Raw genomic sequence first — 24,226 nt, 5'->3', positions numbered from 1 at the left:
TGTGGTATAGGCTGTGGGGATATCGATGCAATAGATAATAGAAGAAGCATACATCATTTAAGACGTCTAGAATCCGTGTCCATCCCCGTACTACTTCTGTATTCGCTTTTCCTATCTTACTGTATGAATCATCTTATACCACACCGAGCTACAATTTGTAACATGAAAGTGAAAGAAGTCTATCAACTGTATCTATTACATTTGTATTAAAATCAATTATCAAAAAGGGGAAAAAAACACCACAATATTGATTGACTGCTTCAAAAGATATCAAAGTGTACATTGTATCAATGTGTTGGTCTCCTTTACTCTTTTGATGCATTGAGTTATTGCTTTATCCCAATTTGAATGTCATTTTACTTTAAATTATTAAAATCTTTAAAAATTCGTTATTTACCTGTGGTAGAAATTCAAAGAAATATGGATGATTAAACAAAATAACAGATGAATAGGTTTTTAGATCAAATGATTGATGATAAGTTACTGAACAGGAAAGTGCTTAGACCTTATTTCACCTATTCCTTATCTCACCTTTGTCAGCTGGCTAGTGCCACGATTTTTCTTTTCCAATCCGCCTTATACTTGAAATAATCTGATCATTCTAAACACTGGACAATAGTAAATGATCCCCACAAGCCTTATAATTAGGTGATTGTGTCAAGTATTATCACATGCACCATATCACAAATGTCAGGTTTATCCTGAATATGATAGGAGCAACGAAATCATGAAAAGCAAAAGACGAAACGTTATTATATGTGTATCCTTTGACAAGAAAAAATAATGAGCCCCAAATTCACTGCATGGTATCCTTTTCTTTGCTCGCCAGCAACTACATTCTCTGCTCATATAGGTGATGATCAACACTTTGCATTAAAGTCAATGATTGTATATGAAATAAACATCACTTAATTTTCGATAATAAATGATAATGTGGTCCATTGTTGTATTATTGCCAACCAGGGACCAGGAAACCGGAACCACAATATTACATGTAGGTTGATACTAGTACTACAATACATAATAATTATTGATATGAAGGAAACTCTGATAGTCTGATTAATGAGGTGTAATAAACGCTATAAAAATCATCATAAAACCTCCCATGTTTTATTAATCAATATTTCATACTATACATCCTAAATGCAACTTACTATATATTCCACGTCAAACCAGACGCAAAACCTAACGATCAATGCCAAGAGATTTGGCCAAAGAGCCGCTGGTCGAATAGATCCTTAGTCGGGAACCAAAGTTTTTATAGTTGTAAAATGTGTCTCTTTCTTTCTAATATGCCTATATTTTACACTCAATTATTATTTTTATTGTTATCATTATTATTATTATTATTATTATTATTATTATTACTATTGTTATCATTATTATTATTATTATTATTATTATTATTATTACTATTGTTATCATTATTATTATTATTATTATTATTATTATTATTATTATTATTATTATTATTATTACTATTATTATTATTATTATTACTACTATTATTATTATTATTATTATTATTATTATTATCACTATTATTATTATCATTATCATTATCATTATTTATATTATTATTATCATTATTATCATTATTATAAACATGATCTGTATTTGTGTATCGGTTTTGTATTTACTACACTATGCTCGTATAACAGACTGACAGACACTTTTCTTTTAGGAAGTTGTGAGATAATATCATAATGTAAACAAAGAACTGTTTAAGTAGCAGCAAAAGTACTTCGAATCCTAAGATAAACACGGTTCCACACAAGAAATCGATAATGAAATCATCAACAAATTCTAATATTACCTAATGATCGATATTCACAGATCGATTTTACACGTTTCATTTTCAAACCAATCGAATTGTTACCATGTTCATTTCGAATACCAAATCCGTATGAAATAAATGAAAGTATACCCATTTGAAAATACTGTAATGTCATTCTCGGAATATTTCTGTATGGGAATTTAAATCATTAATATTCTGTTACAAATTGCACAGAAAACTAACGTTATCCATGAAATACAACATCCAAATCTATAAGAAAATTATATATATATTTATATTCTGAAAATATTGAGGTTCAGTTACATAAAGGAATACTCCTTTTTAGAATGGACATAAGATAAAAGTCTCGAACGTGGCCAAAAAGAGTACATATTCATCAATATAACACGATAGAAATAGAAATAATTAACCTAAGTAAGAAAAACGCTTCTAGTGAAATGAATTATTACTTAGTTGTTTGGATTTATTAGATCATTGAGAGACTCTGTCGTATAGTTTTGTCCCCGGGAAAGTCCGCTGATGAAGTGGAAGACTCATTTTAAAAAAAGAAAAAAAATTAAAAATTAAAAAAAATAAAAAAAAAATTAAATAAATTGAAAAATTAAAAAATAAACGAAAAATAAAGAAATGAAAATGAATAATTGAATAAATACAACAGAACAAAAAATCTCACGGTTAAAGCGATATAGAGATTTCTAAATGAATAACTGTGTAATTAATACCTAAGTATCAATGGCCGATAACTCAATACAATTATAACAACAATAACATCAACATTACGTATAATACCAAACTCACTGTTCTCTCCTTGGTGTGCACAAAAAAGAGGAAATGTTTTTTATATGGATTAACAGTTTACAAACGAGAAAGGATATTTCTAAACATAATTTTGGTCATCACTTATCAACTTGCAAAAAAGACTTGATTTGATAAACCAGAATACAGTAGTTGACCTGAAATCAGGATTTTGGCAAGTGTTTTGTTCATCAAGACAATTTAAGGTGGGCACAAATTTTAAAGCTAGCTTCTTTAAACACCATTGATCTTCTGAATTCAGTTGATTATCGGAATTAAGAATATTTCTTAAGTTCGTGTGACACTCTTTTGTTTTATCACTCTAACAATAATCTCATTAATTGGTAGAATTTCTGATCACTTTCTAAGCAGAAAAAGTAAATATCGGAAAAACCTCGTTAGTTTACAGTAATCGATAGGAGTGATCTCATAATAAAAAATCTCGTGATCTATTTCATTGTTTTATTTTATGTTGGTTAGTAAGACTATCTAAGACATCCGGCAGTGACGATTTATAACATCTTGAATGTTCCAGCATGGCTTTGTATTCCTGTTGACATCTGGCTCTGTCTGAGCCCGAATAGTTATTTTGTTTAGTCATTGTACATCTACTGATCTCTGATACCCAATGGTTCGTGTGACGACTTGACCGTGTCATTCTATAGTTCTTATTATCTACTAATAAAGCAGATTCACAAAGGAATTCTAGATTTGTAAACACCTCTGTTACTTTTTGTGATTAGTCTGTAATTGTTTAAAGATTGGATGTTTTGTGAACAGATAAAACCTAATACTAAGGAAGAAAATATGCTGAATGAAAAATGTAAGTATTTGTTCAAACTTTCTATTATTTTTAATACTTTTATTATCAACTCTTTTCGGGAAAGATATTCAGAAAAATTATGTCACAGAAAAGGGGAAAAGGATGTAATATATCATATGTACACTTAGACTGAGAAATTAAAGAATAAAAGTCAGGTTCATAACCTGGATATGCCATAGAGTCATACAGATTGACCAGTAAACAGCTGCTGAACTGTGTTTTGTAATACACGTTCCATGCATTGTCTCTTGTGTACTCTGCTCCCGTGAAACTATGATGTAACTATGTGTTTATTCTATTCAGAGTTCGAGAAGACATGTTATAATTCTTGGTAAAGTGCCATCAGCTATGAATTTATTATTAATGAATGTATTTTGTGTAAATATAAACCCTGATAAACAACCTTGTAACGTGAATCAAATAAAACACTATCACTATTTCCCTTTTCATATGCTATGTTTGTGTTTGTTTGTGGATCTATACAGTCGTATCTGTTTAAAAGAGAATTCATGAGAACATGTTTCAATTATTTTTCTAGTGATAACTTCCGTATTATTGAGATTTGAGCTTGAATGATCTGTTCTATTTGACTATCTGGCCTTGATTCTTTTCCCACTAGGGTTACCTCTATTCGCAAACCAAATAGACTGTCGAATTCAATTTTGAATTAATGATTTGATTTATTTTACTGATCTACTCATTCATATAAACCGAAGTTACCGAATCAGCCAATCAACCGCTCGACCACTTCCGGTTGAGTATAAATAAACTCTGAACAGAACATCATTTGTTTTTTTCAGAAATAAGAATTTCAGAATGAACCCAGCCATTAAGAATGGAGCCAATCATGAAATATTTCTTGTAATAAATAACTGACAGTAAATTGATGTAGAAGAAGGAGACAATTTGAAACGACAATATGTCACTTTGTACTATTTGTCTAGTTCTAATGATAACGACTAATGTCAGTGCTTCAATGACCCTGAATTTGTGTAAGTAATGTTTCATGTATATGTAGAGATATGTAGATTACATATTTACAAACGGTAAAATATATATGAAGAAAAGAGATTAATAAAGGGGCACGGTCTGATTTTTAATCCGGAGTAACGCCTTCCAACCTGACAGAATAAGGTACTATCGAAGCTGCACAGGCGTTTTCTCTTTGGGCATATCTATGTTTGACATACTGATCCAGTGCTACCTGATTCTACACCTGGCATGATTTTGTATTGCTTTAAGCTGACAATGGATAACAATTGTAGTCACTGGCACAATAGACAACCGACCTTCCTTACAATTTGAAGCTATGTGATGCTGTAAATAGATTATATCAATATTAAACCATAACCAAGAGTTATTAAGTACACCCTGCTTAACCTCAACCCGGTTCTATCTGGTGTATTCTCTATTATGAAATGGGTATGATATTATTATTATTTATTATTTATTTACCACTTGCTATTGTCATGGCAATCTATTACTTTATTGAATTTTTAATCACCAGGGACCATTTAGTATCCTGGTGTTGCAACCAGTGGTGGAGTCCAAGGGGTGGGGAGACACAGAGGGGGCAAAAATCTCATAACTAGGTTCGAAATTCGGGCAAGCTCAGATAATTCGCCCCACCCCCTCTGGCGTAAACCTGGATCCGCCACTGGTTGCAACGCTCTACTCACGACATTACAAGAGATGTGATGAAATTCTGTGGTAGCTAATTAACACATTTGAAATGTTTTCTATATTGTTACCAATTTTACCTTATCAACTTTTATCATCCAGTAACTTAATTTGCATGCAAAAATCACAGATGTCAATCATGTTCAGCTTTTACCATTTTCTGGACATGGAAAAGCTGTTCAGTCGATCAGATCGGACATTTAACCGAGGCCCCATGTGCTACAGGCTGTGCAAGACATAGATCCTTCGTCAGTTGGAAATCAAAAGAGACATGTCGTTTGAAAATCTAATGAGAAAATATGAGAAAATCTTGTAATTTTCCCTCGACATATTTTTCAGGTATTGTACATCAAGAGGACATTTTCACAACAGAATCAAATTTGAGTCGAATCGTTCAAGATACTATAGACGTTTTTCGATTAGAAAAGAAAAGTTCGGATCTGACATTCATAACAAATATCACAAGTTTTACAAATTTTCAGCTTTTACAGTTTTCTGAACTAGGTAAATATATCCTGCATACAAACGATATCAATCTGTTTCAAATATACAGCCGGATACGTGCTGTGTTGTGGATACGTGCTGTGTTGTGTTAAGATCATCCGGTCAAATTAATTATTTATATTGAAGTCAGACCTTTAATGGGTGGGTTGGGTGAACCAAAGAAAACAAAATAAAGAAATGTAAGTGATAGATTTAAAGGAACGGGTTTGCCATCCGTCACCACTAAGTCTCACATACTGGATTTTTTTTAGCTAAGCTAAACAGTAAATGTGTTCACGGCTCGCCGTCGAAATTTTAACCTTCAAATCCACATGTGCCCAGAATTATTCCCGTTTAAAAGTTAAAAAGACTGCCTAATAGAAATGACATATCGGATATATATTTACATATATTCAAGACCCAAATCAACCCCCGAAAATGGCCAACAGGTCCCTTTAAACATATGAACATGAAATAGATAAACTTCATGGTATCTACCAATCTGTTAGTATTTCAAAAGTTGTCTAAAGCTTTCTGGTATACTAAAATAATAGGAGAGATAGTCGTTCTTCACTTCTTACAATAAACGTTCTGACCACCCTTTCAAAGATCATCATTAAGCTTGTCATTATCTCTGAGGATTTATCAGATGTGATCTTGGTATGTACTTTAAACCAGTCGCTCTACTTCTTTTGTTATCAGGTTGTACGACTTTACCAGCAGAATGTCAAGCTTTGATCACCATATCAGATTGTTCTAGTAGTATTCACGTGACTTCCTGGTCTTCCAAATACTCCATACCACATATACTAATCACAGACACTTCCTGTTCTAATACACTGCATTATGGGATTAAATTGACGCCATTTTCTACTTCCATTACCGGGACCATTATGGCGGTCATTACGAATGAAGAATGGAGTGAAATAGTTTTACTACATGATGAATTTTTAGGTAATAATAACCTTTACAATCTTCTGCAACCGGCAACGATCTGTGGATGCTCTTAAATAGGGAACGTAGGGTCCATTGGGGCTATTAGCATTGTGATCCGTAATCATGACACAGGATCTTGAAGCGATTAGAGGTGTTTGTCGACAGTAATATCTCGTCCCATTGGTTACCTTACCCACCGCCGTAGGAAAACATGCTTACCAGGAACGTTGAATATTTGTCTGCTTCAGTGTTTCTCCTACAAGACAGTCATGTTTAGTCTTTGGTTTTTCTTTTGATACATAATCAAAAACTTGATAAGTGTTTCCTTTTACACTTCAGATCATTATGAAAAGCTGGAAATGGTGAAACACATCTCAAATAGATACATTGGTGTGATATGCTTATTGATAAACACAACAGTTCTTACTGAGGATATCTCAAACCATTTACAGACCATACTGAATTCACAATATAGAAATATCATAGTTATGGTCCATTCGCACGTTATACCCTATATATTTCAACAGGTGAGGATTCCATGATTCGCCAGGAGCTATGACGAAGTAACACTGTATTGTCAAGACTCGCAAGGTTTACTCTATTCGAGGGTTGTTCGAAAAGTTGCAAATCTTGTGAATTTTATTTAATCAATGTAAGTCAAGTGTATAACAATGAATGAGATTTGTATCTTCTTAGAAATTGTTTTTTTACTTCCCGGAAACTGCTTGGTTCACAGAAGATTCTGGTCTGTTTAGCCATTCAAAATCTTTAGTTGTTTGGTTCTCTGTTTTTCAGGCTCAGCAAAAATCTATGCTTGGTTCGATATTTTACTGGTTGATATATTCTGATTCATTAATACCGGAATCATTAATACACGCCAATACAAACAACAGTAACATTGTCGTATTGAAATTATTGTTTCCCGCCAATCATTATCTCCCTTGTCAAGAATCACGTGGTACATGTTCAAGTGTAAACAATGAGGAGGTAAGAAGTTAATGTTTTTCATTGTACATTGTAACGCCAATGTTAAAGAGGTTTTCTATGTATCGTATGTGTATCGGGGACATCATTTTGCACCATTCCATTTTCCAATGAGACGTCAGTGGTTCCTGCAAATTCCATTAAAACTAAGCGTTTGATGACGTCACTAATCACAAAATGATTATGCTTTATCACTTACTAACTCCTTACTCATTTCAGATATTACAATTACGATTACTCGACTCCATGAGAATGATCTCTGAGGTAATTACCAAAGATGATTTACAAGAATTAGGTCAATATGAAAACAGCACGTGTAATAATGATACTAATTATAAACTCTATAGAGGAAATATTACACAGCGAGTATTGCAGGTTAGTGCAATTTTCTATTGCAAACAATTCTCGCTTTTCATACACTTATATGTGATATTTCATAAATTGGGGTTTTCCGACTTCATCGACTTCATGGACAAGCTATCAACTGACTAACTCGAACGATCTCCAGGTATCAAGATGTAGTAGGAGTGGTATATTTGTTTTTTTCTTCAAGGAAAATTGCGGAGCTCGACTTGAATGTCTCTTGTAAATACTGCACCATATTAGAACCAGAGTATTAGCAATCATTTTATATATTTAAATCTACTCCGAAGAAATCATATAAAAATTTACTAGGCTCCATTATGTTTCCAGATTGATATACCTGGAAGTTCTGGACGATTGAACTTTGATAGTCGTGGTTATCAAGTGGGTACAATGTATAATATATGTAGCGTACATGATGGGTTACAAGGTGGTTTTGATGAGGTCGGATATTGGTCACCATTGGAAGGATTGGTACTACCACAAGCTAAGCTATATCTCAACACCTTCAGTGATTTTGGAAATAAGACCCTGGTGATAGGTACATTGCAGGTTAGATGATATTTATAGAATAAAGGGTGTTGATGATCCTTCTCTTAACAAGACATCATCTGGTATATTTTCCAGAGGGTACTGATCATCCGGTATATATGTATTTCCAAACTCTGGATTACACCCCAGAGAATAATCCAGAAATCCATTTAAGATACAATAATAAGAAATTTTTCTCTCAATGTAATGGGATGTTTTAGATTGTATGTAAATTTATAAAACAAAAGGTTATTTAATTGAAGGAACAAAGGACAAACAAAGGACAAACAAAGTATATAGTAATTAAACAAATTACGGATAACAACAAATGTTCCAAATTTCTATGGTTTTAGACTTTCTGGACCGACTAATCAGTTGTCTGAAGGTGTATGCTTGTTTTAGTTCAGTAGGAATACTGGCTGAAATAGATCAGTTGTCTAAAGATATCTAATTGTCAAACTTCAGTTCCGACACAGGCTGAAATAGATCAGTTATCTTTAGATCGCAAAGCGTGAAAATCATGTTTCAGGTTCTGTTTTAATGAATTTCAGGCAATTCCGTTCACTGTAAAAACTGTAGTTGGTAATGAAACAATATGGGATGGATTCTGTATTGATATTTTAAAAGAGATGGCAGCGAAATTTAATTTTAAGTAGGTATAGGCGGACTAATATATCTTTATGTGCGGTAAAACAAAATTGGAAAAGCAATTAGTTCTTTAAATAATAACAATACACGCTTTAAAAGCTAATATATAACATAAAATAAAACTTACTAGTGATTATTAGTAGAATTACTCCATTAATAACAGATAATGTATCATTATTAGATATGTTATTAAAGAATCGGATGATAAATTATGGGGTGCTCCAGAAGATGATGGTCGATGGAATGGTATTGTAGGGGAAGTTGTAAGAGGGGTAGGTCTCCCTGTCACATTTCCTTCTAGCCAGTTGGTTTGGAATGTGAAAGCATATAAAACGTCTCAAAACAAACCTGTTAGTCACTTCACAAGTATTTCAACATTTATTTTCATTTGTTAGCAAACACAACCGCACCAATAAATTAGCATTAATGATTCTATTTGACACTTACGTTTTGTCGCCAGCTATGTATTTTGTTATAAGATTAGTTCATGTACATGTATTTATTTGATTTGTTCTCAAAATCAGCCACATTTTGATTTATAATAAGTCGTTTCGATTATGTTTCTGTTAATGACACCTTTTTTCAGAATAATGCTTTTGGTGTTGGTCCATTTACCATAACATCTATACGAGAGACTGTGATCGACTTTACCAAACCGTATACAGAGGAAGGTATTGGGATCCTGACTAGACGACCCGATAATGAATCTACCAAGATGTTTAAAATGTTCACACCGTTTGCTCCCGTGGTATGGAGTTGTATCGTTATAGGGGTAGCTGTGGTTGGGGTGTTATTGTACCTAGTCAACAGAGCCTCACCCTATTCAGACCATAAATTATACCCAGAGACTCCCAGAATGACGTTAAAAGAAAGTCTTTGGGTCGTGTATGGTTCTTATATGGAACAAGGTAAGCGAGTTGTGTAGATTACGTATTTATTCAGCTAGTGTTATCAAAATCCGCATTGTGTGGACAGCAAATTTTGCAGCTCATGAAGGATCTGTTTTGAATATGCATTGTTTTCGAATTTGTTACAAACAATTGTGAAGGTGAAGTTTTTCTTTCATCAAATCGTCTATTTCAGGTGGAGAACCTCATCCAAGGAGTATATCAGGGAGGCTAATCCTAGGATTCTGGTGGTTATTTACCATTCTTATGGCCTCAACATATACAGCTAACCTTGCTGCCTTTCTTACCGTCACCATTGCAGAGAAACCTATCAATAGTTTAACAGAATTATCACAACAAGATGGAATTAAACCATTAGCGAAATATGGTTCCAATTTATACACCTTGTTTAAGGTCAGTACTAAATTTGTACTCATTAAAATGCCTGTCTTCTAGGATAAGATTCAGTTTGCAATAAATTTGGGAAACAAATGGGATAATCACCAAAATACCAAAATATAGAAGTAAGCAAAATGTCTAGTAAATATCATCACATTAAGACATATTATGTTATTGATTACCAGAAAATAAATATTGTTTTGATAATACACTTTATTTTCTATTACGTAAATTCTCAGATTTCTTAACGGTATTAGACTTTACAATTCTTTTAATTGCAGGAGGCTAACGGTGGTATTTATGGAGATATTTGGGAGAAGATGGATGGAATGCCCAAATTGAAGAATAATAACGATGCCTTGGAGTATGTAATAAAGGGGACAACTGCCTTCATGACAGATAGATCTCAGCTGGAATATATAGTATTGAATGATTGTGAAACCTATTCTTTGGCCGATGAATCATTCAACACAGCTGGTCTGGGCTTTATCGTACCTGAAAATGCGCCTTTTAGTGATGCCTTTAATTACCAGTAAGTTGAATCATAGTTAATAATGAACTTACATGTTTTTGTTTGGCTGAATGCTTAGGTAGTTAATTCATATTGCAAAATTTGCTTATGAATTACCTATAGTTATAACGTCTAAACCGGGTGGCAGTTGTAGACGCTGTGTCGATTATAGCAGTCGAGGCAAGAGAATTGTATTAGATATGTTTTAATAAATCAGGAAAACTATACAAAGCGGTAGATAATGTACAGCGTAATATTAACTCATGTTTGGACACTAACACTGGATTCTGGCAAATCGTGTATTTGGAGTCTATTCATTGTAACCTAATCAAAGCAAAATTTCCATGATAAGATTTGATGATATTACAGGCAAAGCTTAGATAATTTACAGTATAATACTTATACTATTTTGGGTATTTAAACAGGGTTCTGGCAGTACGATTGTTCTTGTTTTTATGTCCCCATGTATTTCTACAATTCCTTGTATAGTTGAGCCTTTCAGTTATAACCTAATCTAAAGTCAGAAGATGTCAACTAGCAAAAATTCAATGATTAAGAAAATGGCATGAATCGAATAAAGATATCGGTTTTGATTCAGAATAACGTTATCACTTATCTTTATATTAGAAAGCCCACTTCTTGTCAACTGATTCTAAATATGTACATAGATTATCTTTTTACGGTTCTTAATTGATATTCGATTTGATATGAACTTTTCAAATTACCAGCGAAGATATTTTGATCCGTTTATCTCCAATAATCATATTTCAAAACTAATTGATCAGTCTAAGATATCAGATTTTAATTTTGTTTTTTTAATATCTATCGTCTTTTAACAAAAACTTAATCCGCTATTTCGTTTCTGGTTATATTAGCCAAATTAGATTTCGAAAATTAGAGATGAAAAGATTAGTTTTTTATCAATGAAGGTGTCTGTATTAGTTTTGATAAAGCTTATACTAATAAAACAGAGATTTATAAGAAGCTGAGATTTCAGATTTTCACAACTATTTGTGGTAAAAATGAATTGTTAAATATTTTATATACATATGTCAGATTGATCCTAAAATTTTTTTATATCTTTTCAGTATAATGAAGATGCAAGAAGCAGGTCTGATAGACAAGTGGAAACAAAAATGGTGGCCAAGCTCAGATAAATGCTCTGGCTCAGATAGAACAAGTCAAGCTCAAACTTTAGATTTGGAGAGTTTGGCTGGTCCATTCTTTATATTTTTATCGGTGGCAGCGTTAGCCGCCGTGTTACTATTTATAGAATTGTGCTATTATTCTGAAACTATTAATAACTTTGTTAAATGTATTCAAACTGGCGATGAAGAGGACGAAGTTGAACCAGAAAAAGACTGATGTTCAAAAACTGATGTTCAGATGACTGGTGTTCAATAACTGGTGTTCAGATGAACATAATATATTAGTTTACTTGGACGTTTGAAATCTTAAACTTGTAAAATTAACCCTATAAGTAAATAATTTAAGCTCATAACATCGAGTAAATTGGTAAATATTTGAACTGTACGTCAAATTTGTAAAACGAGATAAGGATGTTATAAATCAGAATGAACTATAAACAACAAAATGTTAAAAAATCGATTTATGCCTTAAATATTGTAGTTTAGTATATTATTAAATGCGAAATGTGGGTACAGCTAATCCAAGTATAGATGTAGAGATCACATAAAATAACGGAGCACAGTTGTATAGTATACTACTCCTTAGTTTTATTACTGAAGCGTTGTGTACAATAAAACTAAGGACTAGTATACTATAAAATTGTGTTCCGTTATTTAATGTTTATGAACAGTTGATGTCAAATAAAATGCCAAAATTGTGTAGAAGGAACTAGATATACTTGATATGTATAGAACATTAAAGTTATATATTTTTCATTTGTGTTAATTTTATACGAGACAATGATGTACATGCTATTGTTTGTGGTTTAAATGCGTTTGAAATTTCTGAGACTTCTCGGCATCACTATATATAAATATCCAAATATCGATTAGGTATGAAATCAGTATTGAGACTCATTGATGCTTCTCCATTTGGGTACGGATCACAGAGAGAGTCTCTTGCTCTTCGTGATTACATACGCATCTAATCACACGTAGTTGTTCAGGTTTCTGTCTGTGGCCAAATTGACATTGCAGGAAATTTTGCAAGATCTTGGCTTAATGTAAACTGTAAGTAAAGAAGCGATTAATTGTGATACCAGTTTGATATTTATCTACATGAACTAACCCCGTTTATGTGGAGACAAAGAATAGTTTTCACCTACATTTTTTAAAACAACAACAAGAGTTTAGAAGAATTTCCTGCTAATTAAAAAGACATGTTGTAATATTTACTTTTAATTTCATCAAAAACAATACCATATTTATTTATCATTAGATTCCATTTACTCAATTTCAAAATATAAATAACAAACATCGTCAAAATATTTACCAAAGGCCAGTTTATCGATTGGAGAAAATCCAGTTTCTTGTATGATCAAAAAGAAAGATAAAAGACGCGTCTCTATATCCAAGCTTAATTAACCTAAAATAATAATATGGCGTTGTACAAAAACCTAATTTTGATTAACCGTCCCTTTGTGTGGTATTCGCTTTCAAACAAACATTGATAAAAACAGGATGATAGTTGAAATACGAAGCCCTATTACATGCTTTCATGCTGGTATATCGTGCTTAAAGCAATTCCATAATCGTGTTGTTTGTCTTGAGTCTACAGATTCATTTACATGAGTGGGTTTTAATCCCATCCACCCATCCGCAAAATAATATGCGCTAAAATAAATATTGTTTATTTCAAGGACTACAGATTTCATACTACGAAACGAAACATTTTAAACTTGGCCGAATTTTTGGTGATGTTCATATTATGGAATCACAGATTTTTAAAAGATAAAACGAAACAAAAAAATATTTCTTTTCTTGCACTAAGATATTTTTCGTCTGATTCAACGCATGATCCAAATAGCAATAAACTAATTTCAATGTAAAAAATGAAATGGAGAACACAAAAAAACCTAGGAATTTATCACCATCATGATAACGACGACAAAATCACTTGATTTTCAGAGTTACTTCCCTTAACTCGGTAGAGCGGTTAGGATTTAAAACCCACCCCAGTTATACGAACTTACAGTTAATGATGATGTGAAACATACTCGCATAAAAATTTGATTTATTTTTTAGGCAAACTGGCCTTAGACTATAATAATCACAAGTCAATAAGATTTGAATAATGAATAAAATTAGAAAACAAAGTCCAAAGTATTGAAAAACTAAAGGCCTTAAAACAGTCAACAAATGTGTTACGATCGAGTAACAAAGGATAGGTGTGTGCAATAAAATATTTACTACTGTAATCCTCGAGGAATTAAGTAATCTTATCGCTTATCGAATCTCATCGATAACCATCAATAAGGTTTCTCAAACTCAAACGACCTTTGTTCTATTCATAATTAATGGAGTGGCCAGTCAAGGCTCGTCTTGATTAGTTAATGTCATTAATAAAGGGAGATAACTATCTTTGATAACATTCCAGATAGCGTGTTATCTCCTCGGACGAAGAGATGTATCTTATTTTAATCCAAATCAAAATCTCACACTGATTTTTATCACACTTTTCACTTATTTTCTAGATTAGATTCACATTTATAAACCTTGACAACGCCTTGAATTTAACCTTTCTGTAAAGATCACCATTTATGTCCGTCTTAATTACTTCCCCTTGTAGGTTCTACAACGCGAATTATCAAATCAGATGAAATGCACTAACTAAGAGATTAGATCAAATCTTTATGTAATTTGAACTTAAGGTGACATTATATGTCTTAAATAAAGAGTCAGAAAAGAAGGACGTAAAACAGTTTCATTTCATTCTAAACTGGAAACCATGAAACCCTAATCCCTCGGATTAAGAGGTCGTAGCTCTGGTCTAATAACTAAGAGTAAATTAACATGAAATTCCTTTTTATTTTATTTTAATTATCTTTAGCACATGAAACATTCAATTGGCTTTTTTTTAATGAATTGAACATAAAACCTAATTTCAATAAAGTAGAGCACAATAGGACGAAGAACTACATTCTATCTATGGATCCATAAGTATTTACATTAAAATTTTATTTTATTTGAAAATAGACAGGAATAAAATTTATATAATAGAATCTTTATTAAAATTCACAGTAAATTTACACCAAATTGGCAGGTTCGAGTAGTCTCAATAAAATACTAGAAACTAATATCTGAATTATTTATTCTTGTTTGCTTTGATGTTTATCGGTTTGATGGATTTTAATGAAGATTTATCATTGCTTATATTTGATTTCTGTCATCAATTTAAACTTTAATATATAGCTATGGAATCGTACGGTGTTCATAATAAAGGATAATATATAAATCAGAAAGATATATATTTATTATACCGCCAGGGAAGAACTGTCCGTAACTAGACGTCACTTAATGTCAGCAAATGCCAACCAGCTGATTGGTTGAAATCAAAAAATCTACTAATGTTGTACTTCCGGTTGACTAATAGTTTAAGATAGAGAGACAATAAACTAAGGAAAACAATAACAGAGAGAAATTGACTATAATAACAATAGGCTATTGTTCGTTTATGGTTTAAAGAGACAAATACGGTGAGTATTTCCTTTTTAAAATAACTTTATTGCATGTAGACCTCTAAAATATTATGTTTACTTTGCGGGATTAATTAGGACTTTAGGTTCGTCTACAAGCAAATAATACTCACAGGTTGAAGTGACGACAGTTTAATTTTATGGGCCGAAATGATGTCTGTATAATATTTTGATAATTGACTTGGTCGGAAAGGTGAACATGTCTCAAAATCCCACAATTTAATTCTGATTTTGATTGTCCTTTTTGTAATGAAACAAACTGAATCTTAGATTTTTCATATCCTTGAAGGCCTATATCGATTAGATGACCTTATTTTTAGCTGTGTGGAATTGTGTATTCTAAATACGGTGTGGTAGCATCAGGGCTCTTGTTAATTATTAGGCCACAAAAAGAACCTTGAATAAATAAACCAAGTACCAACGATTCGAACCGCAAACCGAAACCCGAAATCCAGAACATTTTGGGACCAGCTAATGAACTTTTCACATGAGGAAGTATATCAATCGTAAGTGAGTAAGTGTTTCATAATTAAAAATGACTTCAGGTGTCAAGTAGGGAGAATAGCTTTTAAGATGTTTCATTTTGTGTGTAACGGTGACACTGACAGCATCGATTTGCATCATTTTATTTTGCAGTCAGACGTCTATGGTTCATAAAATTCAACACGGCATCACTGTCTCAAAGTATGTAAAATTGGAATGGTGGAAATCGATACTATCAGTGTCACAAGAACATACAAAAGTTAAGAAAATCCCTTTACATTTCCTTTGAGGACCACTTCTAGATGATAGAGTGATTTAAACAAACGTTTAACTTTCACTGTATTAAATCCAATAATCGAAATATTTGTCTTCAGTCAGAAGTGTTTGCCTCACTTCAAGCGCTAATGATGATAATTGTTGTGGATGGAAAGAAAACAAACTGGAATCGATCATTGTTTGTAGGAGGAAGTTTTTTCCTCTTCGCTAGTAGTAGTATAACTAGCTCCGTATTGAAGTTCTTTCTTTCTTCTTGAAAAATATGGGTTTCGTAGAAGATTCTCTTTGTAACTAATAAGAGAAAGAACTTATTACTCCCCAGGTTTGTGACTACCAACTTATCCAAGACCATACGTCTTTGTTGTTATCTTTACCAGATTGTTCATACATGACCATGATGGCCCCGTTACACCAGAAAGGCGTGGTATAAACGTGTAGGACACACCAGACATCTTGCAATTGTCGCCATTGTCGCTACTAAATTCGTCCATCGGCGATCTGTTCTGCAATGCGTTGTAACATCACCTTGAGCGGTATAAAAACGCAGAACGCAATTTGATCGCATAACTCGTGGTATGAGGTTGACTGTTTTTAAGTTTGTAATTTTTTAGGGACATTTTCTCTTATTTTCGTCACGTCTGACTAAGAAAATTAATTCATGTCGCTGTAAGATCGCAAATGATCATTTCTGTGTGATGATCGCACAACGTGAAACTCGGAGTAACAACATGTTTAAGGTCCTGTTTTAATATTTTTATTACAGCTATGAGTACAATATAACAATTATACCCTAGAATCATACTAATAGAGAAATCATCGAGTAAATTATTGATTGGTGGTAATAACCAAACAAACTCACTTCGCTTCGTATCAATTACTTCCTTTCAACCACCATTTTCATTGTTTTTTACTTTCTCTACAGTTTACCGTTTTAAGTTTGTTTGTATTTTACTACTGTGACGTCATCAATGTTACCTGTATATTTACTAGTGTGTTTTCTTTCATCTTGCCGCACAGCACAAATAGGTAAGTCTACAAAAATCCTTATTGTTGTTCTGGTGCGGTATAGAACATTTACAGGCTTGTTTCCTGTGGACAAAACAAGAGTGTGTATAGATAGAAATATGCTTTAAACAGATATGAAAGTAAAAAAAAATGCTTTGGTTGATTCATCACGATTCTCCGACCATTTCATAACAATTTACCATGTGATGGAAGGGATAAAGGAAAGGTAATTCATATCGTCGTTAGGTCAATGTCCCATATTCCATAACATAAATCCTGCGATTTGTGGGATATATTTACCCAACAGCTTGTTTAGGCTTCGTTATCCCACAATTCCTCATAGTTATCAAGAAACGGGTCCCACATGACACGCTTTGATTGGCTTAAATAACGTCATTAGAACTAGACTGCGGTAGACAACTTGATAGATTACAAAGGACTCGAAAATTTTGCATATCGTCCTATACAGTACCGTTTGTCTTGTTTTGTAGTATTATTAACAGATAAAAGCGATGAAGTTACACAACTCGAATCCAAATGGAAAAACCTGCCAGTTATTACCAGCTACGAAGCAGGAATTACAATTAAAGTCCTGGATGTTCAAGAAACAGATAATTTTGCATACATCATCCAGTACTGTAAGTTATTTATTAATTTATGACAACACCACTACAATAATCCTGTAATTGTTTCCCATGATCCTGCATGAGTATATCTTAACTGATTATCAAAGCTATGAACGAACCTGGTATAGCCAGTTTTTAAATGGTATGATATCCACCATACACACGGGTTAGCTTAAAGATGGGTTTCCTTATTGTTTAGTCTCAAATTAACCAAACTATTTGATTAATTGGTACTTCTAATGAATTATCATGTATTCTTAACCATATCATTATGTTCTTATTGCATATAATTAAGAGTTTTAACCAATCATTAATGTCCATGTATGTACAGACTGGATAAACAAAAAAGACTTTTTGACCTTTCTTGATCGGTCACTCATTGGAATTCTGCTGGTATTTCTCTTCTAAATTAGCTAATTATGAATTAATCATGGGTATGCGAGACAAACTGGTATTTTGCAAGTTATTAGAACACCTCTACTTTTTATTCATATAAGTATTAGCATTTTTATTTCCATAAATGAAAATAAGGGAACTCATCTTTTAAGAAATATTGACACCGATCAATTAACATCTACCATAAAATGCCAGAAACTTTTTTATTTTCATTTTCAGTATGTGGTAACTTTCGAGTAGGGGAAACAATCATAGTAGATATTTCTTCCAGTTGTTTAGCAGCCGATATTCTAGCCATTATATTTCAACCGTACATTAGACCAACTTATACCGGATGTTACTGTGCGCATGCGTCAAATCTACTTCCGGAAAATGATCCAATCATTATTACAGCAATTGAGTTCATCAAGCTCCAGAGAACAACTTTAGCTAAAATTATTATTTTTGCCGATACTTGCCACTGTAAGTTGGGATTCGGGAACTTTTGCCAATGTTCAAAAATCTTAATTACGTTGCTCATTCACGTTAGATCTATTCCTGAAAGTTGAACTATTACATGTATGAATATTTTGTTTATTAAAACTGTGTCTTGAGAGCAAATAAAGCTTTTATTAGTTACTTAGGAAAAAGTCAATAGCTACTCTGTGGGATGTTAACTTCAGAAGCAATTATATATTTTGTATGTTGCAATTAGAACAGTGCTGTTAACAGATAATGACAATGGTGTTACTCAGTTGGATCTAAATGTATTGTATTGCAATAAGTTGTGTTTTTGTTTCAAACACTTTACTCATTTGTATGGCACTTTTATTCTCATTTCAGATTCACCGTCAGTTCTAGATGTAGTTCAATCAGCTATACCATTATTCACCGCTGATCTGAAAACTGCCAATATTTCACAATGGCTGAGCAAATTTACACGGGAGACAATACGCCACTACGTTATACTAGTAGGAACAACCTATCAAATTAACGAAGTTTTATGTGCGGTAAATATAGATTTCTAATTATAAATGTCAGCCTGTATTACAAATCTATCAAACCAGTTCTGATAGAGCACGAAAAAACGGTCGTTACTGTGTCTAACGTTCGTGCTAATTTCTAACCTCCATGCAGATAGATGTTGGACACCATGTATAGATGTATTAAAATCTGATAAAGCCTCTGGACTCTCTGATAACATTTCCAATGAAGATTGTATCAGTACTTGATACCGATCTTAACATTCGATTCATCTGATAATAACTTGAAATTAATATCCCAAGTTGATAAATTAATAGATTTTAAATCAAGTATTAATTGAAATCGTATTTTCATCCTCAAAGAACCAAAAAGAAGATAATTAAATTTCAAATTTAGAACAATTTCATATCATTTGATTTTTTTTATAAAATGGCAGATATAAAAACCGAAGGTTAGAATTAAGATTTTTAAAAAAAATGTTATATTGGAATATAAGATTAATCTTTTTCGATTAGCTTCATCAACTATCAGAAATCATATCATTGATTTCTGGTTTTCTATTTAAAAAAAAAATATTACTTAAGAATTTAAAAGAAGAGAGCAGACACGCACCGTCCAAACTTACCAAAACTAAATATAGTCAATATGCATCAATTATGTACAGAGAAACACTATCCATTTCAGGCAAAGCGGATGGGTTTACCAACAACGTTTACATGGATCGTACACGTGCTTGATGATCACGATTACAGCTCAGTGTCCTGCTTACCCAGTCAACTGTTTACAATAACAACAACACGAGATGGACCTCATTATGAAAACAGTCAATACACAGAAGCTTTCGTAAGTTTCGTAAATTTGTATTTAAGCTTAGATTAAACACCGATGGCCGATTCTTGTAAAAATAAAAAGTAACAAACGATTGTTTTGCCGAGAGAATATAAAGACATATTTCAATTATAAACCTGGTATCACTTTGGTGATCTTCTTTAAAGTATGGTTCAAAACATTGTTAGATCAATAGCTATGAACTGACAAGTCGAAAACTTGCCCCACAGAGAATTCAACTATACTTTTGCTATAGACATTCACAGCTTTTTTTCGAAATTTGACAATGGCATTCAATTTTATTTTAGAATCTTGCCAACTGACTTAGCCTTCCATATAACTTACATTAGTATCCTAATAAATAATTATATTCACTTTGTAGAATAATATACTGCCTTCATTTTGGCCTTGGTTGGAAAACTTCTTAAACACTGAAACAAACACCTCACAGATGGTGGGGAATATTTGTCAAGAAGATTACTCAAGACAGACGGTAAGATATTGATTTAGATGCACAGTTGCATAATTATAATTATTTTTGACTCACAAAATATACCTACCTTTACATGAGGTTATACAGTATTTGTAGTCTGTAGCATGATGTGTGAGATTATCGGAGTTATTTCCCTTGCCTTGGTTAAATTAATTATGAATACTTTTGAAATCATCTGTTAACGGCCAATTATTAACCATTTATATGGAAATAGACCTTTGAATCGCATTTAATCCATACATTTATATATACAAATACTTCATACACTAACTTTGTTTTTTAGTTTGATTTCCCTGTTTTCCAACCCGAGATACAAGAGTTTGGCCTAAAACAAAACTTTCCATTAAATGGTACGAGTTTCAAGGTAAAAGGCTTATTTTTAGAAACAGTCACAATCTCTTTTGAAATTCGGAATTATTAATTGCCAATCAATAGCATGTGTCATTTTCTTAACTAGTAAACAATTTATCCCAAGAATGCATTTAACAATATTTTTCCATACACATATAACATAACATCATCAGCTTTCAACTTCTTTTGTAATGCAACTTGTTTTAGGTTGGAAAATGGACTGCCACTGATGGGTTTGCCATGTATTTAAAGGAGACAGAAATTAAAGATTTACTAGTTGTAACACTACATGTAAGTACGTGTGTTGTATATGGCGTTTGTGACGGGTGATATACGGGTGATATACGGGTGACGGGTAGTTGTCAACAGACAAACCTCACCAACAGGACAACCTGAAGCAAAATATGGCGTGAAAATGAGCGATGATGATAGTACGTTGTATAATAATCACACATGATAGTTCCACAGTTGAATATTTTATGTTGTGCTAAGATTTATAATACCTCTATCAAGTACAAGCAAATTGTCCGTGACAATTCTATATATTACAAATATTCTCCAGTACAATTCATTTTCAGGAGCCACCATTTGTGTATATAGAAGAGACTGATAACGATACAGTTTATAGTGGTTACGCTATAGATGTATTGGATAAAATAGCTAAACGACTTGGACTCACATATAGGATCTACACAGTATCAGATGGCAGGTACGGTCGACAGAAAGCCAACGGTGATTGGGACGGACTGGTCGGAGAAATAGTCAAAGGGGTATGTTTGTTTTGTGATTTTGTATTAAAGAAAAACTAATAGGCGCCCAAAAACAAAATACAAAACAAAACTAATTTAGATGAATTTCAGGGTGGCATCACATGTTTTGTGGTGAGAAGGTCAAGACTTTTCTTGGATTTGTACCCGATTTGGTATTACGATTAAATATTTTCCCTGTTAATTTAGTGCTCAATACATCAATTAATAGAAATACTAAAACAGAACCCAAAAAACAGGTTGGTCTGAGTAACAACATGTTTTTAGGGTCTGTTTTAATATTTCTATATTTGATATTATGTTCACTGCTACTACCTTCATCGACAGCAGCATCTGTATCATCATCATCATCATCATCATCATCATCATATTTAGAAGCATCGTCATAATTTTAATGATCTTCAGAAGCATCATCCGTATCATCAGCAGTATCATCGGTATCATCATCATCATCATCTTCATTAGCATGTTCATCATCATCATCTTCATTAGCACCAGTATCATCATCATAGCCATCGTCATCATCATCTTCATGAGCATGTTCACCATCATCATCTTCAATAGCACCAGTATCATCACCATCATCATCATTATCATCATTAGCATGTTCACCATCATCATCTTCATTAGCATATTCATCATCGTAACTACCATCTCCACAAACATCAACACTATCACCTGTCACCAGCAGCAGCAGCGGTGTAAGAACCATCATCACTATCATCATCTTCAGACGCATCATCAGCAGGCGAAGTAGCATCATCACTTTCATTGTCATCCCGATCATCAACACAACCACTAGCGGCAGCATCATTATCATCAGCAGCAGTATCGTTATCATCATCTCCAGAAGCATCAACACATGATTCATCAGCAGGAGCAGTAGGAGCAACAAAGGCATCATCATCATCATCATCATTTACAACAACAACAATAATAGCAACAACAACACACATACTTCTCCCTGGTTTTATTGTACACGACGTTTCAGCAATTTATATTCGCATCACACGGCATACACTACTCATAAAGAGCTACTGTAAAGAACGTTCAATGATTTACATCGTTAGCAGGTGAATTGATTCTGTAAATTGTTGAAACGTTGTTTTATTAACTATAGGCTATGCGTTGATAGAGACACTCCGGTAGTAATTATGCGAACTGAAAGGGAATATGAAGGTGTATTACGCAGAAACGTTCGATTGCTTACCTTTTCAATTTTTTATTTTCAGTGGAGGGAACCACAATCCAAGACTATTTTGAAAGAATGGCAGCATTGGAGATGAATTTCTACGAGATGTGGAGAAACATGAGTTACAAAACAAACAGTGGGTCCAATCAACAGAGTTTGGCTGTGTTCGATTACCCGCTCGGAGACCCGTTCCAGACTATAAACACGAACATCAAGAAGACTGGTGTATTGAAAAACTCACAAGAAGGGTTGAAGAAGGTCCTGGCAGAAAACTTCGCTATGATTCACGAATCACCGATGTTACAGTATGAGATGAACCAAGATTGTCGCCTCATGGCAGTAGGAAAACAGTTCAGTACCAAATACTACGCTTTTGCTCTACCACAGCGGTCCTTTCTTACTAAACTTATATCAAAAACGTAAGTAATCAGTGCGTCGAAAAACTGAATGAATTTGATTTCTCCAACATACGCACACCATCGACTAACCGCAAGAAAAACATCGAAATGCAGGAGTGTAAAGACATGTACAAATATATGGTGCCGTTGAGAACTTTTAAAAGATTTGAATGATCCCTTTTCATCTTGTTCTTTTCTGTAGAATTCTAGATATGCAATCAGGGGTTATTTTTGACTCCTTAAAAGAAAAGTGGTGGAAGGGGAGTAACTCCAGCCAGGAATGTACAGACGTTGATGAGAGTGATGGATTGACGTTTTCTACAATGGGTGGAATATTCCTGGTCATGGTTTTTGGTATTGGATTGGGATTGTTGGTTTTACTCATCGAAACAATCTACCACTACTGTTTTATATTGAAAAGAGTAAGTATTTACACGAAATCCTGTGGGAAAAGTTGAGTGACGAAATCATTAAATTAGCTCAGCCTCTGGAACAGGCATTTTTGTCATGAATAAGACCAAATGGTGCAAGTTTGTGGTTTTACATACGTACATAGTACTCTTTATGAATTATATATGTATGACCATGTGCGTATCCACTTTATTTTATTGTTTTCGTGCGAATTACCGAATTCTCTGACTTGCGACAGATGCACATGGTAAGATAACTCTTATTTGCTACGACAATTAGAAAACCTGCTGATATTTTACATTTCAGACCAGGCAAAAGGCAGTAACAGTACAAAACAGTAGAACCAATCTTGCCGAGGATTTTTATTCTCTTTCTTCAAATAATGCTCAACATATTGAAACTTGTGATCTGTAAATTGAAATGTTTTATTATTTTAGATAAAAGTTATGATACACAAAATTTATAAATTTAGGCTAAAAATTGCCAGTTGTGGCGCAGAAGGGGCTACAGAGAAATAAAATAAATTTATTAAGAAT

At 33.1% G+C, this 24,226-nt stretch overlaps 3 protein-coding genes across 3 annotated transcripts; all 3 read left to right on the top strand.

The window, feature by feature from the left end:
* Positions 1-1,292: 1,292 nt before the first annotated feature.
* LOTGIDRAFT_156557 (hypothetical protein) lies at positions 1,293-1,604 on the top strand (the record flags this gene model as incomplete). The annotated part of the gene is made up of 1 exon (XM_009047188.1): positions 1,293-1,604. One exon carries the CDS (start codon positions 1,293-1,295, stop codon positions 1,602-1,604), a length of 312 nt encoding a protein of 103 aa, XP_009045436.1.
* Positions 1,605-8,980: 7,376 nt separating this feature from the next.
* On the top strand, positions 8,981-10,384 carry LOTGIDRAFT_110473 (hypothetical protein; the record flags this gene model as incomplete). The annotated part of the gene is made up of 4 exons (XM_009047187.1): positions 8,981-9,045; positions 9,223-9,313; positions 9,628-9,949; positions 10,125-10,384. Coding segments are annotated over 4 exons (738 nt in total), but the record flags the coding sequence as incomplete, so codon positions are not given.
* Positions 10,385-17,228: 6,844 nt separating this feature from the next.
* LOTGIDRAFT_156555 (hypothetical protein) lies at positions 17,229-24,104 on the top strand (the record flags this gene model as incomplete). Its single annotated transcript, XM_009047186.1, has 14 exons — positions 17,229-17,286; positions 17,757-17,903; positions 18,507-18,749; positions 19,110-19,276; positions 19,935-20,093; positions 20,461-20,571; positions 20,855-20,935; positions 21,130-21,213; positions 21,501-21,692; positions 21,879-21,928; positions 22,810-22,868; positions 22,922-23,300; positions 23,482-23,701; positions 23,997-24,104. 14 exons carry the CDS (start codon positions 17,229-17,231, stop codon positions 24,102-24,104), a joined length of 2,058 nt encoding a protein of 685 aa, XP_009045434.1.
* Between the last annotated feature and the right edge of the window lie 122 nt (positions 24,105-24,226).

Source organism: Lottia gigantea, assembly GCF_000327385.1.
Source record: "Lottia gigantea unplaced genomic scaffold LOTGIsca_11, whole genome shotgun sequence".
Taxonomy (NCBI): Eukaryota; Metazoa; Mollusca; class Gastropoda; family Lottiidae; genus Lottia; species Lottia gigantea.
Note: the sequence above shows the minus strand (reverse complement) of the source record. Positions and strands in the feature narration are given on the sequence as shown.